At 35.6% G+C, this 15566-nt stretch overlaps 1 protein-coding gene across 2 annotated transcripts; it reads right to left on the bottom strand.

Annotated features, from left to right (window-relative positions):
• Window positions 1–991: 991 nt before the first annotated feature.
• Window positions 992–14140, bottom strand: LOC111875051 (U11/U12 small nuclear ribonucleoprotein 48 kDa protein). Of its 2 annotated transcripts, none has more exons than XM_023871085.2 (6): window positions 13861–14140; window positions 11394–11556; window positions 10227–10289; window positions 4698–4854; window positions 3175–3295; window positions 992–2495 (listed from the first exon to the last, which is right to left on the bottom strand). In XM_023871085.2, the coding sequence occupies exons 1-6, from the start codon at window positions 13987–13989 to the stop codon at window positions 1821–1823; spliced, it is 1308 nt and encodes a 435-aa protein (XP_023726853.1). In that variant the 5' UTR covers window positions 13990–14140; the 3' UTR covers window positions 992–1820. The 2 variants fall into 2 exon arrangements, with proteins under 2 accessions (XP_023726853.1, XP_033611594.1); XM_033755703.1 differs by having other exon boundaries at window positions 11394–11504; window positions 13861–13949.
• Between the last annotated feature and the right edge of the window lie 1426 nt (window positions 14141–15566).

Raw genomic sequence — 15566 nt, 5'->3', positions numbered from 1 at the left:
TAATGAAATATACTGGATTTCTGAAGTGGGAAGGGTAACAAGGATTAGCTCATTCATAAATCAGTCTAATAAAAAGTAGCCTGTTAATGAATAAAACAATTACTGTTTCACCATCTTATTATGAGTTTTATTCCTGGAGGTATGCAGAAGTACAATATATTTTTCCANCAACACAACTTCCTTCTCACTATTGGGAACAGGTGCGGCTGGAGCTATGCCCCATCGACAAACGCACATGTGCGTTCAAGATGTGCGAGTTTCAATACTGCATATTTTGGCATATACTGTATGTTGATCTTCGTCTGTCAGTTACTCATACAATACTGCTAAGTTAATTTATATTTTATTCAAGATTTTTATGAAATGGTATTAACATGTAAAGGTTTCATCTTTGTGAGAGTGCATAAATATTGATTTATGCCAGAAAGTTGTGCAAATGTGTCAGTCATCCACAGAGTTTCTGTTATGTATGTGGAGAGTTCCATTTTATATATCAAGAGTAAAATCTCAACCCTCTCATCAAAAAAAGCACACAACCTTCAGCGTGGCTGTGAGGTTATAACAAGAATAACAAGATGTGTGGGGCTCATGAAGACACAATACAATATCAGATCTACCATCTGCCACACGACTTGTTTCAGTAGTGAAGCTCAGCCTGTGCCAGCACTACTGGAAGTATATATGAGCAATCCTGTCAAAAAATCAATTAACTTTTGGCTTTTAGATGGAAAGGTTACAATTATTCTAGAAAAAGGCACTAAGATATCTCTGCAAATTTTAGAAATACTTTTTAGCCTACTTTCCTTATTTTGAAAAAACAAAATAGGTTTACACAGTCTCCATGCTGTCTTTGTGTCTGTGAATCCCCCCCCCACCAAATAAACTTCTGAATGACTGAATTAGTCGTTACGAAACTTGGTATATATATCATGACACCTGAGCCCATCTCAAAAGCACATTTCATAAAATCCTCCNCTTTTAGATGGAAAGGTTACAATTATTCTAGAAAAAGGCACTAAGATATCTCTGCAAATTTTAGAAATACTTTTTAGCCTACTTTCCTTATTTTCAAAAAATAAAAGTAGGTTTACACAGTCTCCATGCTGTCTTTGTGTCTGTGAATTCCCCCCGCCCAAATAAACTTCTGTATGACTGAACCAGTCGTTACGAAACTTGGTATATGTATGACGCCTGAGCCCATCTCAAAAGCACATTTCATAAAATCCTCACATCAGTGTGTCTGTATGTGTATCCCTCCTATCATTGCTAGACAAAGTCTCTGTAATATCTATCCCTCCTTCCACTGCTAGGCAATGGCTAGGGAAAGTTGCTGTGGCAACGAAGACATGCAACAATAGAACTGCTGGATACATGCATTGGTGTATCCCCTTGTTGTTGCTAGATAACAACTCAGATGAGATGTTTCTTCAGCAACAAAGAATTGTTGGAGGTGTTGTTTTCTATGAGGTTGATACTGTATCAAAGGAAAGCAGTTGATTAGTTCTCCTCAAAACTTCCTGTTACCATTTATTTTCTCATGAAAGTAATTTAATGTGCTGTAGTAACGTGGACTCTCTCATGGAATCCCTTGTCCAATGACACGATATAAAAGGATGGAGCCTATTTATTGACACCTGAAAGCTGAGTTTGAAATATACATTGTCCCATAATGGAAATAAATACCATTTAGTTCCAGCAGGACATCCATTCATATGAAGAATTAAGAAGACAATATGCACCTTCATGTGACATATATAAAATATAATAAATATTCTTGGCATATCTCTGAAGACCTGAAAGTGACTGTATAGCTCCTTGATTTACATCTGGGCCATATGAAATTCTGCATCCCTACTCCTCTTTCTCTTGTGAAAAATATCTTCACTGCTGTTACTACTGTCTGATGAGGAATGAGTCCTGTGTCTCCTCTTAAATTTACCGAACTCTTCTCGTCTATGAGAGTGGGTATACTTACTCTTATGATGCCTTTCACTGGTTTCACGCACTGTAGTTGACAGGTTCTTTGAATTTCTATCCCTGTGAGAACTACTACTCCTATCCCTGTGAGAACTACTACTCCTATCCCTGTGAGTACTACTACTCCTATCCCTATGAGAACTATTACTCTTATGAGAAGTACCACCATCTCCTCTATCATACTCTGACTTTCTTTGCCACCTATCTTGCTGAAAGTGATGTGAATCTTCATGTTTCAAATGACTTCTGCCAGGTTTGGTTTGAGTCCTATACAGAGACTGGGAGTGTCCATGTCTTTTAAAATCTTTTTGGTCGTCTCTAGTCCTTTCCTTATACCGTAAGGAATCCTTCTTTGATGAACATGCAACAATGGATGTACTCTCACTGTCCAGTAGGTCATGGTCAATATCATATTCTTTGCGGCTTTTCCTAGCAGTATCAAATTTGAATTCTTCATTCTCTTGTTTAAGAAAATCTTCATACAGTTCCATCTGGTTTTGTAGCACTTCCCGCAATATCTAGAAAGAAAAATTATCAAGTAAACCAGTGCCCTAAATATTACCAACATTCATGGTTAATTACGAGAAAGATAATCAAAAGAAGAAAAGCCAAATATACAATATTAACCCTGATACTATTTTCTGATGGAGTCTGAGGTCTAGACATCTGGAGTACAATTTTTTTTCTAAAGGCAAGTTGGTTTACTCAAAACATTTATTAAAAAAATCAACATATTATATAGATAATTTAAAATCTGACTCAGGTGTCCATCATTAGGATTATTTGGTTTCTTGCAAACACAAATTAGTATTTATTATGAGTTAGGGAAAGGAAACTTTTACGGTTATATAAGTGATGTTGCATACAATATTCTGCTTAAATCTGCATGTCTCAACTAAATATAAACATGATGATACAAAGTATACACCTCATGTCAAAACTACATACATCCCACAACTTGACCTCAGATAAAACACAATCAGATTTATCACATCTTAATGAAGACTGGCCATTAATTATACTTGAATGTGGTCTTTATCTTCCAAAATATCACAAGTAAAGAATCTGGAATGACAGGACAAAACATATTTTATACTAGTACAACTATCCTGGCATTCACTTGTATATCTCAGGATGGCGAAGCAACCCTACCGCTTTCAAGGGGACACCAAATATGCCACAAGAGTCAATACATACCTCTGTGTAACTTTTGCGATTGGTGTGAACTTTCTTGCTCACTTTGCGTCGCTTTGCATCCCGCTCTTCTGCAAGGCGCTCTATAAAAGTTTTAGGACGTTTCTGTTCTTCTTTTTGTAATCTGAAATTAAGCTTTTAAATGAATTGTGCCTGATCAAACATAATACATCAAGAGTACAATGAATTTAAAAAAATTCTCACATAACGAACCAGCCACCAGAGACAGGGCAATGGAATTCAAGTTAAGCAATGCCTGTGATACAGAAGACTTTTACCTTTTAATAACCTGTATCTGTTGTTTGTTTCTTCATTAACAATGCTTCAAATGAAAAAAGGACAACTGCATATTTCAAATCATGAGGCAGAATGCTACCATGGGCTATTTTAAAGTAATATGCCTACATTTGCTTGGAAGGGCTGAAGAAGGCCATGAAAAATCAGTCAGAATATCTAGCCTCTAGGCTAAGAATCAAATCAGAGTACAAAGTGCAGGAAGAAATGCTCACCATTCAACTACATCATTTGGTTTGTGTTCCTTGTATTTCTACACAATCATTAATAGTCACTTATATCTAGCAAGTTGGCCCAGACAGTAAATCTTCTGACTTGCATATGGGTGCTGCCTGGTTCAAATCTCAGCTGGGTCACAAACCATTCTGAGGTCTTTTTTGCTTTTCCTCAAACCCTTCAGGTGAAACCCAGAACAGTATCTCAAAGTGGACCACAACTGCTTCCTTCCACATCATTCAGTAATAACCCTACCATCTGATGCTATACAGTGTGAGCTACTTGAAGCACCATTAAATAAATTATCTAGTAATTTATACATGATCAAACCCTTTAGCATGGTAAACTTAACCTGTGTAACAATGTTTATATTGCAGTTTCCAACTTACTTCATGGAACTTAATTACCATGTTCACAAGAGCTTGACAATGTGCCATATAGTAAGCCAAGTTCCAGGCTTTGGGTAACATTTTGTAACATTAGTTTCCATATGGTGATGGGTATTTAATCCCCTGCCCAACTTTTGGGAGGACTGCCCCTTGCTGGTTGTATGTGACTGCTTATTCAATACATTATGTAGACAGGTGAAAACAGAAGATCTTTAAAATGGTGTACACATATGGTCTGAGAGGAAAACGTGACATAGGAAGACACAGAAGTAGTTGGAACAATTAATTTCTGAACTGCAGAATGAGTTCCAAACATACAGTCCTAAAAGAAGAGGGAGAACAAAAACTAATGGCATAGTTATATTCACACACACATGTACAACTATGAAATATGAAAATGTCTTTCCCATTATGTATTTTGCATAGTCCAAGTCAGCCTTTCTTTTACACATACAATGCTCTTAATGACACTAAAATAAAACTGATAATTACAAAAGCGTTTACAATAAAAGCCACTCACAGACAGGGAGGTATTCCAATAAGGAAAATAAAAAGTATTATAATGGTTTACAACAGCACAAAATTGTGTATATAGAGAATGTTTACACATGTTTCTCATATACTTACGGCATATGAAGTTCCTCCACCTTCATTACTGGTGGTGCTCCTGTCTTTGATACAGCAAAATCATACAATACTCTTCTCTCATCTGGTGTGAAATCACATATAATCCTATCCATGGTTTTGGGAATTGGACGATCATCAAATCCCACAGCAGGAATACCTGTGTCAATTACTAATATTAGCAGAAATAAAATAACAGCAATACTATTGAATGTAAGGGTCATGTGGATAGCGCACCTGCTTCATATTGAGAGATCCTTCTGGCCTGGAGACAGGATATCCTGCCTAAGGTTCTCTCATGGTTCTTATTACTCTCTCAAGGCAAATGCTTGAACAGTGCCTCAAATTAGGCCAAGGCCATTTCCTTGCACATCCTTGCCCATTCAACATTAAATAATAATTCTGTCATTCAATGCTGCTGAAAGTCTCATTAAAAATGCATAAATAAATAATACTCTAAGACCCGTCTAAAACTGAAACCTACCTTCATCATAAATTCTCCGGTCGCAAAAATAAATAGAAAAACAATGCAAAATGAAATAATAAGCAGAAGGCCTGTTCTATTCTGTGTGGAAGAGTTAAGCCCTCTCACCAAAACTTGTGCATGATACTTCAGTGGCCTACTAAATTAAAGAAAGAAGAATGAATAAATAAATAAATTCATAAAAATGACCATGCAAGCAAGCACACACAGTAATAATTTGTACGCAGAATTTGAAACCTGTTTCAAATGAAAACATACCAAGGTCATACGCGATTCTATTATTAAGGAGGTTTTTCAGACTGTCCAATTATAAACCTGGACTGTTCCTAATGGGCCCAACAGAGTAGGGTCATTTGCCCCCTTTAAACCTGATGATGGAAACAAATCCAGTTCTTGAATTATTGTGTTTAATGGGCAATGTCCAAGTTTAGTATAATATATGTCTCTGGAAAACCAGAATTTTTGTATGTATCAACACAGGTGTAACATTTAGGCAAATGACATTTCATGATCGGGTTATCTCCCAGGGTTTAATGCTTTACAAAAGCAGCCAGTCAGTCTGATGAAACAATTTATGCCACTTATAAATCAACACTTTTGTTGGTGGTAAAAAAAGTAAAGCTATTCCTGTACCAGGCCGTGAAGGCCCATAGGGTTGTGAGACGTTGAGAGTCCCACATTATCTAGACCATCGGCTCAAAGACGGCGGTAAGGTTGTCAGCCTTATGCGCCAGCCATGCTTTACTCCCCAGGAAAATTATTTAATTAATTCCTGGTACTCATTTTTGTCAGAGGCTGAGTTGACCCCAGGGCCATAGTGCGGCTGGAAGGATTAGGTCAATTGAAAAAAATCCAATGACCTCATCGGGACTTGAACCTGTGAACTGGTGGTTCCTTTCCAAAAACCATATGACAGACAGTCTGCACCATAACTGCAGACAAACTTACAAAAGCATGCATTTAGTTTTTTCTAACTGAGATGCCACTTTCACACCTGTGAGTGCAGAACATCATGTGGAAAGATTCTGAAACTCAGGTGGCATGTATATGTCATATAACCTACTCAAATCCATTTCAGTTTCTTTCCTGTGCCTTTCAGATGATGACTAGTGTCACCATAAAATTTATACATTTCATGCATACACCTTGTATATTGTACATCATACTGATGGGATTCATGAGCAACGACAATTAGCCATACCAGGGAGCTTGAAACATGATAAGTCTGGCTATACTTGCCATGATGCAACTGAAGAAGTTAAGGATAACTATAAATGCAATAGTGCTTAGCAGCCATTTTGCAGTGGCATGAGTATTACGTGTTCTGTAACATTACACTGAACTGTGTTTCTACACATTTTACAGTAATTCATAAAGTAGTGTGTTTTGCTGTAGCTACTCGAAAACCAAGACACTGCAGCAAATGAGAAGGCAGATAATATGAAAATGAGAACTGGTATAATATAATTATGGAGGGCATTACTCTTGATTAAGTGAATAATTAAGACTACCAACTCTTTTTTCTAATAAATGTTAAATTTATATGCAGGTAATCACTGTTATTTGATAATTATTCAAAACTGCAAAAAGTGAAAATTATATTGAATGAACAGGCCTATCAATATTACAGCTTCACTATTTACTATTATGACATATTAAATATATACTTATACTTGTGCATATATGTAAATCATTAATATATGCTTTGAATTTGTACTGTAATAGTGCACTACATTAAAAGACTAAAATAAACATGATTTCATAACAGCATGAACTCAAAATACTTTAAGGTTTTTTCTTATCTGTGATCTTTGCTGAAACAACTGACTCATTTTTCTTGTGAAGACTGACCTATTATGATCAAGAACAAGACTTCAGCAGTACAATCAATCATATTTTAATTAGATATACATTTATATACATGCAGACATATGAAGTGTGATGGAAGAAAGCTTCAATTAATTATTATGGAAAATAAAAGACTTTGGTAATCTTCAGGTGTGTCTGGGAGACTGATGAATACAGAAGTTTTGAAATACACATATCATCCTATTGGTCAAACTGTTTCAAGAACTGTAAGACGCATGCAAGAAATGCACTGGATGTAAAATGACTGTTCATTTTTCTCTGCATTTGATTACAACATTTTTCCTTGATAATTAGTTATGCTCATGATGCATGCAGAACCATACATAGGTCTTCATGCGCACTGTCCAATTTTAATGAAAACTGGAATGTCATCAAATTTAATACTTCCCACAAACAAATTCTGCGAAATCATAACCAAGTTTGGTGCGGTTGATTTTGAAAGTGATTCTAGCAACACCATTGATTTGTTCATTTCCAATCAAGACACTGATGACACAGGTGGTGTTTGGGTACAGAAAAGATTAGATAATTTTTATTATAAAGAAATCTGCAGTTTTTGTTTTCCATTGTTATATAAAAGTACAGTGTAGGAACATCAGCTACATTACATAATATAATCATATTTTATTTATGAGAGCACCCCCAATGATGATTTCACCCCCTTCTTTGTGGACAAGCTGTGGCATTAGCAGAGCTCTGCACTTCCCCGCACTGACTAAAAAGTTAACACTGTCAGGCATTTAATCATATCTGGAAAAGGATACATTCATCTGCCTGCATTTCTTTGTATCTCTTCCTAGAGTGTAACAATTCCTCTGCACACATTACATTCCCATATCTGCTTACACAGTAAAACAGAATTACACCAGTTTCCATACTGCGTGTGTCCCATGAAAAATTATCAATAAGTGACAACCAACATGTTATGAGGAATATGATACGACATATTCTCCGTGCATTATAAATTATACAGTTAACAAAATTATACAATAAACACCTTTATGCTATGCACTTGGTAATACAGCTTTTCATCTCCTTTCATTACAGTTTCATTTTACAACCTTTAATTCCACAACAAAGGATACCACAAAAAGGATACCAGCATGTATAGTTACAATACTCCAAATATACTCACAGACAACCAGCTGAAAAAGTAAAACAGAACTGTCAGCCACAAATAAGGAATTATGAAACAAAACTGTGTGCTACACACATCTAATTTATTAATGCAAACAGCAGAACCCTCAAAACTTATACATCAAAAGTACAATATACGTAAAGCCAAAAAGGCTTTTTTAAATCTGTTCACATTAAAACCATACCAACACAACCTTCAATACTAGTGTACCACTATTACTTTATTCAATGCCTCTCTCTATAATTCTCCACTTTAAAAATATAAAAAAATCACGACACAGGTAAAAATGATATTCTAAGTAACCTTATCAGCTTATTAGTCAGATGGATTACCTCATATCCATACTGAATTACAGTTTCCCTTAGTCTTCTGCTATTATTTTGATGGTTTATAAAAGCATGAAACCTGGAATCTCACAACAAAGGAATAACACAGATTGGGGCTATCTGAGAACTGAGTGCTCAGAAGAACATGAGTGGGAGTAAGTAACAGAGGACTAGAGAAAGTTGCATTACGAGGAGCCTCACAATTTGTACTCTTCATCACTACTGTTATGTGAGCATGAATGCGCCAAGTTTACTAACAAAATGAAATATCTTTGCTGTAATAATAGGCAGTACAACAAATTTATAACAGTTTTAAATTCTGAAAATTAAAAATACACTTGTGAAGTTTTTGTATTGTGCAACAGAACAGACACATTTGTGTTTTAACATATTTTTAACAAATGTATGAAGAACTACTTCTGTAGGTAAATGCATGGCATTTTGATACAGATGTTATCATTCTGAAAGCCCAAACATGAGTCTTCCTCAAATATACACATGAACATTCATAATCTTGTGGATTTGAAGTTCTCCGGGCAGTGACTATGAAAAGTTTTATCTTATGAGATGCAATGCAATGTAGTCCAGTAATAGCCCACAGGCATTTCTAAAAACTTCTTCTGGATTACACAGTGTTTCATCCCAGAAGCTAGTACTCTTCATTCATACACTAATTAACATATCTCTATGACTTAATGCTTAGGTTTCAAACCAGAACCTAATACAAATGAACAATTTTCACATAAAATAAATGCCAATTTCCATGGATCATCTCAAACTGTTACATAATCCTCCTCATTGTTAAATTCCAGTAATCACAAGTGTGTCATCCAAATAAATTTTATCAAGACAAATTTTTAAAGAAGTTGTTCAGATATGAAGACAAAACAACTGTTTGCAAAACCACTCACAGTATACTTAACCTCAAAGCCTCCTCTCAATGTCTCTCCAATAATAATCATGACAGTAAATTGGCAGCCCATACTACATAATGTCAATAAACCAAAACAGAACTCAAATGAATTAAATTTATTCATATTGTGGTCTTCTGTTATGACATCATGTAGTCTGGCAGGTGGGTACCAATGTTTTGGAGCAACATACTGCAACCATCTTCAGGATGGAAGTGGAGGCAGCATATTCCTCTGAAGTAACAGTAGAAGTCTACAATCTGAATCTTCATGACGATGAAAACAGAAAAACCTTATTCAAACTAATGAACTCCTTCATATAGCATATTTCCTGAAAGCTGAAAGTTAGTTGGCTGAGCATGAAATTCTCTATCTTTATGGTAACCAGAGGTTCATTACTGTGTTCGTTCAGTTCATATCTTCATAGACTATTTCTTCAATAACTGTTTCAACTAAATATATATGTCCATCCACTATATTTCTTTCCTGCCACACAGAATTTTGTTTTGCATTTGTAATGTAATGACATAACATAGGACTGGTAATTATGATAGGAGTGATTCTTTCTTAAATATGCCAAATATGATGTTCTCCCACTTGTTCACACTGGACTTCATACATACTGCTATCCCTTTCAGGGTTGTGGTAACATTTTTTACACATATCACTTTTCGTATGTAAGAATGGAGTGCATGAAATATATAAAATATACACTTGGTTAGAATGTCTGCAACAATATTATAAGGTATTATAATTACTTAGTGCAAGAAGTCTTAACAGAATAAAGCTGCTTAAAACTCTTACCTGTCTTCATCTTTGGATCCTGCATAGCAGCCTCTCTGATTATTGCAGTCCTCATTTCTTTATCTGAAAGGACACAATTCCTTCACAAATGATACAAAAGTGAGACAACTTGCTATAACCACATATACATTCGAAAACACAAACAAAATTGGATGGAAACACCCTATTTTAGTCGTTCTCATTTTGTTTCAAACTTTCCAGATCAATTAACATGTTTATTATGCTACAAGCCAGAAGGTCGCGGGTTCAAGTCCCGATGAGGTCATTGGATTTTTTTCAATTGACCTAATCCTTCCAGCCACACTATGGCTCTGGGGTCAACTCAGCCTTTAACAGAAATGAGTACCAGGAATTAATTAAATAATTTTCTTGGGGCGTAAAGTGCGACAGGCACGTAAGGCTCACAGCCTTACCGCCTTACCGCCATCTTTGAGCCAACTGTCTAGATAATGTGGGACCCTCAACGTCTCACAACCTTATGGGCCTTCATGGACTGTTACAGGGATAGCTTTATTTATTTATTTTTTTTACTTACTGCTAGTAATAACCATATTACACAACATCACCAACAATACTGAATGTCAATGTAATATTCTATTGGCAGAAACAAATGGTCCAACACCATTAATAATAAAGATCACAACTGCACATAATTCTGAGCCATTTATATGGTATGTGGTATACTTGGTTCTACATGATATCCAACCGCGTAGTGGAAAATACTAGAGACAAAAGTGTCGCATGACATGTGCTTAGCTTTAGGTACATACTGAACCTTCTCACGGACACATCTGAAGGATATCAAGGGCTCTGTTTATGTGTCTATGCACATGTACACGTGTGGGTGGGGGGATGAAAGAATCTTCAGAACTCTTTTCCAAGCATGAATGGTTGGACAGGTAGAGGACAAGGTCTCACAGATGACCAGGATGTGTTACAGAAGCTTGCAGCATGGAGGGCTTTATGATTAAGCACACCCTCATATGTATGTCTTGGGCAATTATCCACAGCATGTCAGGTTATTTGCAGATGACAAAACACTGATTTTCTTCCTGAAATGGCTCCCTGCATACTGTTACACTGTGAATATTTAGAGCTAATCTGCTTCCGTTATATACACTTGGTACATAGTTGAATCATACAATGTATATTCTAGATATGAAATACCTATGGCTATTCCAGATTCACCAGGCCCACAGCTTTCTGGAAGAGGAATGTCTTCTTCACTATAACCTTCCATTCTCCACGAACATAAGGTGACATGTTTCTCCAAGTTATCTGCTGGGACATAATGCTCACTGTTTAGCGGGCAGGTGACCATTTCTCTAGACTAAAATAAAAAATATACAACTGTAAAATAAGATGCTCAATTTTGTTTGTAGTCTAAATAATAGAACAATGAAGAAAGATGCCCAATTTTGTTTGTAGTGGTAAATGTACTATGAAAGACTATTTTATGCTCCTTAGTTTATGTAAGTACGGTTTTTTCAGCTTATAAATTACACAGTGTTGATGGGAAAAGGAATAAAATTTAAATGTTATAGGATTGATACATTTATATGTATTGTGAAAGGTTATCAACAATTTAATATGTTTAAATGTAAGGGTTTATAAACAGTTCATAAATCAGTAAGCAGTAATTAACACTTCATATGAAGCACATGTGAAAACAATAACATTCCTGAAGAGTGAACAACAAACACCACAGTTTATTCTTGAACTCAGGAAAAATAATATATATAGTATCATTTTAAGACTTTCAAATATAATTACAAATGTACATGTTAGCAACCTCCTTTTATTGCATGAGTCTCTGAAAATGATCCTACAGCACTGAAACATGTAACCTGATTTTATTAACATTTCAGTAAAAGTTATTTACACTGATGGCCAGCTTGTTCTTTAACAGTTAGTAAGTTATCTTACAACACAGCCTGTAACAAAATACTTTCTTTCTGAATTTATTTAATGATGCTATCTTGATCTCTTGGGTTATACAGTGGCAATGTAGGCACCACTGAAAAAAAGAGGATGCAAAAGGAAGTTATACTGGACTATTTTAAGGTAGGTCTACTATTCACACACTTGCCTTGGTGGACTACAGAAAATCATGAAAAACTTCAGGATAGCTAACCTCAAGGCCAAGAACTGAAATCTGGACTTTCTGAATATAAAGCAGGAATGCTACCAATACAACCACCTGGAAGTTGGTAAGAACAAGGTAAAGTTATCCCCGGGCTTAATTAAACTCCATGTTGTGAAGATATATGGGGGACTGTACGTATATTTTATTTTTTTTTATTGTTAGCGGGGTGGGTCTAAATCCCTTGTATTGCGGCCACTCTGGCCTATTGTACCAGCCCCAGATATTAGGTAAGGGTGATTGTGGAGCAACTGGTGGAATGAAGATTGGCAGGGGAAACCAAAGTACTCAGAGAAAACCTGCCCCAGCACCACTTTGTTCACCACAAATCCCACTTGACCAGACCTGGGATTGAACCCAGGCCACCGTGGTTGGAAGCCAGCGACTAACCGCTTGAGCTATGGCGCGGCCGACTGGAGATATAACTCCAACACTCTTAACCTCAGCCCTAAATGGAGGTCAGTGGTCAGATGCCCCTGCCAATTTACTCCTGGGAAAACATCCCTTGGTACTCATTGTACAGAAGACTGGGTGGACCTCAAAGCTGGTCTGGAAATTATAGAAAAGAAAATTCTCCTGTCCCTACTAGAAACTGAGCCCCAATAATTCCTCAGTCATCTGGTCTGTAGCCTAGTTGCTATGAGCCATCCTGGCTACACCTTAAAGTCAGCAGACTTGTATAATGACTTATAGACTTTATTAACAAAGCTTTTACCTCTAATAACTATAGCAATATTATCCAAAAGTTGCAATATAGGGTCACTTCTAATGGAAAAATATTAAACGTATCAAAGCAACACTGGAACATTATATTCTAGGCTTCTTTTAGAAAGGAGAGAGCTCTTATGCTCTGACTTTGTTTGAACTCTGGAGGAGTCTCAAAATTAATGCAGTCAGCTGCAACTAATGAACACTGAGGTAGGGGTAGCGATAAGGTTGTAATTATATGTTGCTGTGAGTTACATATGTTCAATAAATCCAATCAACAACCAAAACCCCACGTCTGGTCACCAACATGTTACATTATATTAATTTTAAATAACTACATGCCTGCATGTAAAGACTTCATAGTTCATCTCTATATTTATTTATATCTTTCCTGTTCTTGCAATTGGAGGCATTGCAACAGCAGTTTTAACGAGAAATGGTACATAATAATTACATCTATTTCAAGATATCCTCCATGGGATTACCCTAATTGCAAACAATATGTGAAATAAATCTCTGGAAAATTTTGAGGTAAACTGGACACAACTTGGTTGGGTGAAATGTTTATATTATAATATTATAAATATTGAAAAACTGCATTCACAGACAACGTGGTGAGCACAACATTTTGACTGTGCATAAAAACACGGTTCTCCAAACCTTAAAATTCTTTAACTGATACCGCATACTGTACGTGGAAGTGATATCATAAACCAACTAGCAACGACAAGTGAAATTATGTAACAGATTTACACATAAAAAACGCAAAAAGGCCTAACATACTTTCTGTCTTATGTTGCCTTCATCCCAACCTAGGGTGCTTAGTATGGTTGTAATTTTTTTCCGTGAGTTATCAATGAAGTCATTCAACCTGTTAAGTTGTGTCATTCGTTCTTCTAAATCGACTGCCATGTCGATTTTAACTAATACAACCAAATTCTACACGTTCTAGATGTTTGCTGCCCTACACAACCTAACCTCACAACGATCACAACTATACTGGCTAATCACCACTCACAACTAACGTCCATTTAACAACGCCGGCCACCCTCGCCACGCTCGCCATCGCTAACCACTTTCCGTCGTGTACCAACATCTGAATCCAGAAATACACAGCTTAAACGCGAAGGTTATAATTTACCCACTAGTAGCAAGTGTCGATTAATTTTCATTCATTTATTCACATTCCATAAAATCCTTACAGGGTTGAAAAAACCAACAGACATTGAAATCGTCCAGAAATATAAACTCATCATGCTTAGAAATCAAGCAGTTGTCAAAATAACAAGTTAATAGTATACAAGATTTAAATCACACATAAAAATTTATCTTGAAAATAATAAGTAAGATATTGACAATTTTAAGATAAAAAATTCAGTCCAAATATTATTTACTAATCATGCTTATACAATACGACAGTTATTTAAAAATCAGTTTATAATATAAGACAAGTTTGAAAGTTGAATAAAATTAGTTGTATTACAGTAACCAATTTACAATATAAGATAAAAGTAATAATGAATACAAATAATAATATTTACAACTTTAAAACGGTATAATCAAATGAGATCTGTTATAACAGATAATTGAAGTTATTTACAAAAAATCTTAGTCAACTAACATATTGGTTAAAATTTCAATATAATATAATTATACAAGCATTATCTCAGAAAAAATTCTTCCAATATATAAAAAGAATTAAAAGTAAAGTAAAGTAAAGCTCTCCCTGTACCAGGCCGTGAAGGCCCATAGGGTTGTGAGACGTTGAGGGTCCCACATTGTCTAGACACTTGGCTCAAAGATGGCAGTAAGGTTGTCAGGCTTATGCGCTGGCCACACTTTACTCCCCAGGAAAATTATTTCATTAATTCCTGGTACTCATTTCTGTTAGAGGCTGAGTAAACCCCAGGGCCTAGTGCAGCTGGAAGGATTAGGAAATACAAAAATTCCTTTAACTTGCCCTTAAACCTTTCTATATCATTAGAAATATCCTTAAGTGTATCAGGACGTGCATTGTATATTTTAACAGCCATATGATACAACCCATTTCCATATATCGCCAAATTAACGTGGGTCATATGTATATCCATATTGTGTCTAGTATTTACTTCATAGTGAGCTTTGTTTGTATCAAATATTCTTCTGTTTTTTACTACAAACATCATCAAGGTGTATATATATTGTTCTTAAAGGAAATTATTCATATCCTTAAAAAGTCCTCTACATGAATCTCTCAAGCCACATTCTTTCATTATTCTTACTACTCTCTTTTTCAACTTAAAAACTCTTTCGGCATAAAACGAGTTACCCCAAAACATTATACCGTATGACATGAAGGAATGGAAATATGAAAAATAAACACTTTTTAATGTTTTCATGAAGACCATTTGTTTTACATTTCTTATCATATAGCAGGCCATATTCAATTTTTTTACATATGTCTTGTATATGACCATCCCAAGTTATATATCGAATATCTGCTGTAGAAT

The sequence above is a fragment of the Cryptotermes secundus genome, unplaced genomic scaffold, assembly GCF_002891405.2.
Source record: "Cryptotermes secundus unplaced genomic scaffold, Csec_1.0 scaffold1491, whole genome shotgun sequence".
NCBI classification, from domain to species: Eukaryota; Metazoa; Arthropoda; class Insecta; order Blattodea; family Kalotermitidae; genus Cryptotermes; species Cryptotermes secundus.
This window is presented reverse-complemented; position numbering and strand designations above follow the sequence as displayed.

Bases quoted from the DNA above. Each gene is read 5' to 3' on its own strand.
- LOC111875051 (XM_023871085.2), bottom strand. From the start codon at position 13,989: ATGGCAGTCGATTTAGAAGAACGAATGACACAACTTAACAGGTTGAAT. The intron at 11,557-13,860 runs GTATGTTAGGCC...TTTTTATTTTAG, and splicing joins AAGGCAACATAAGACAGAAA to TCTAGAGAAATGGTCACCTG. The intron at 10,290-11,393 runs GTATTTCATATC...GTGTCCTTTCAG, and splicing joins TGAATCTGGAATAGCCATAG to ATAAAGAAATGAGGACTGCA.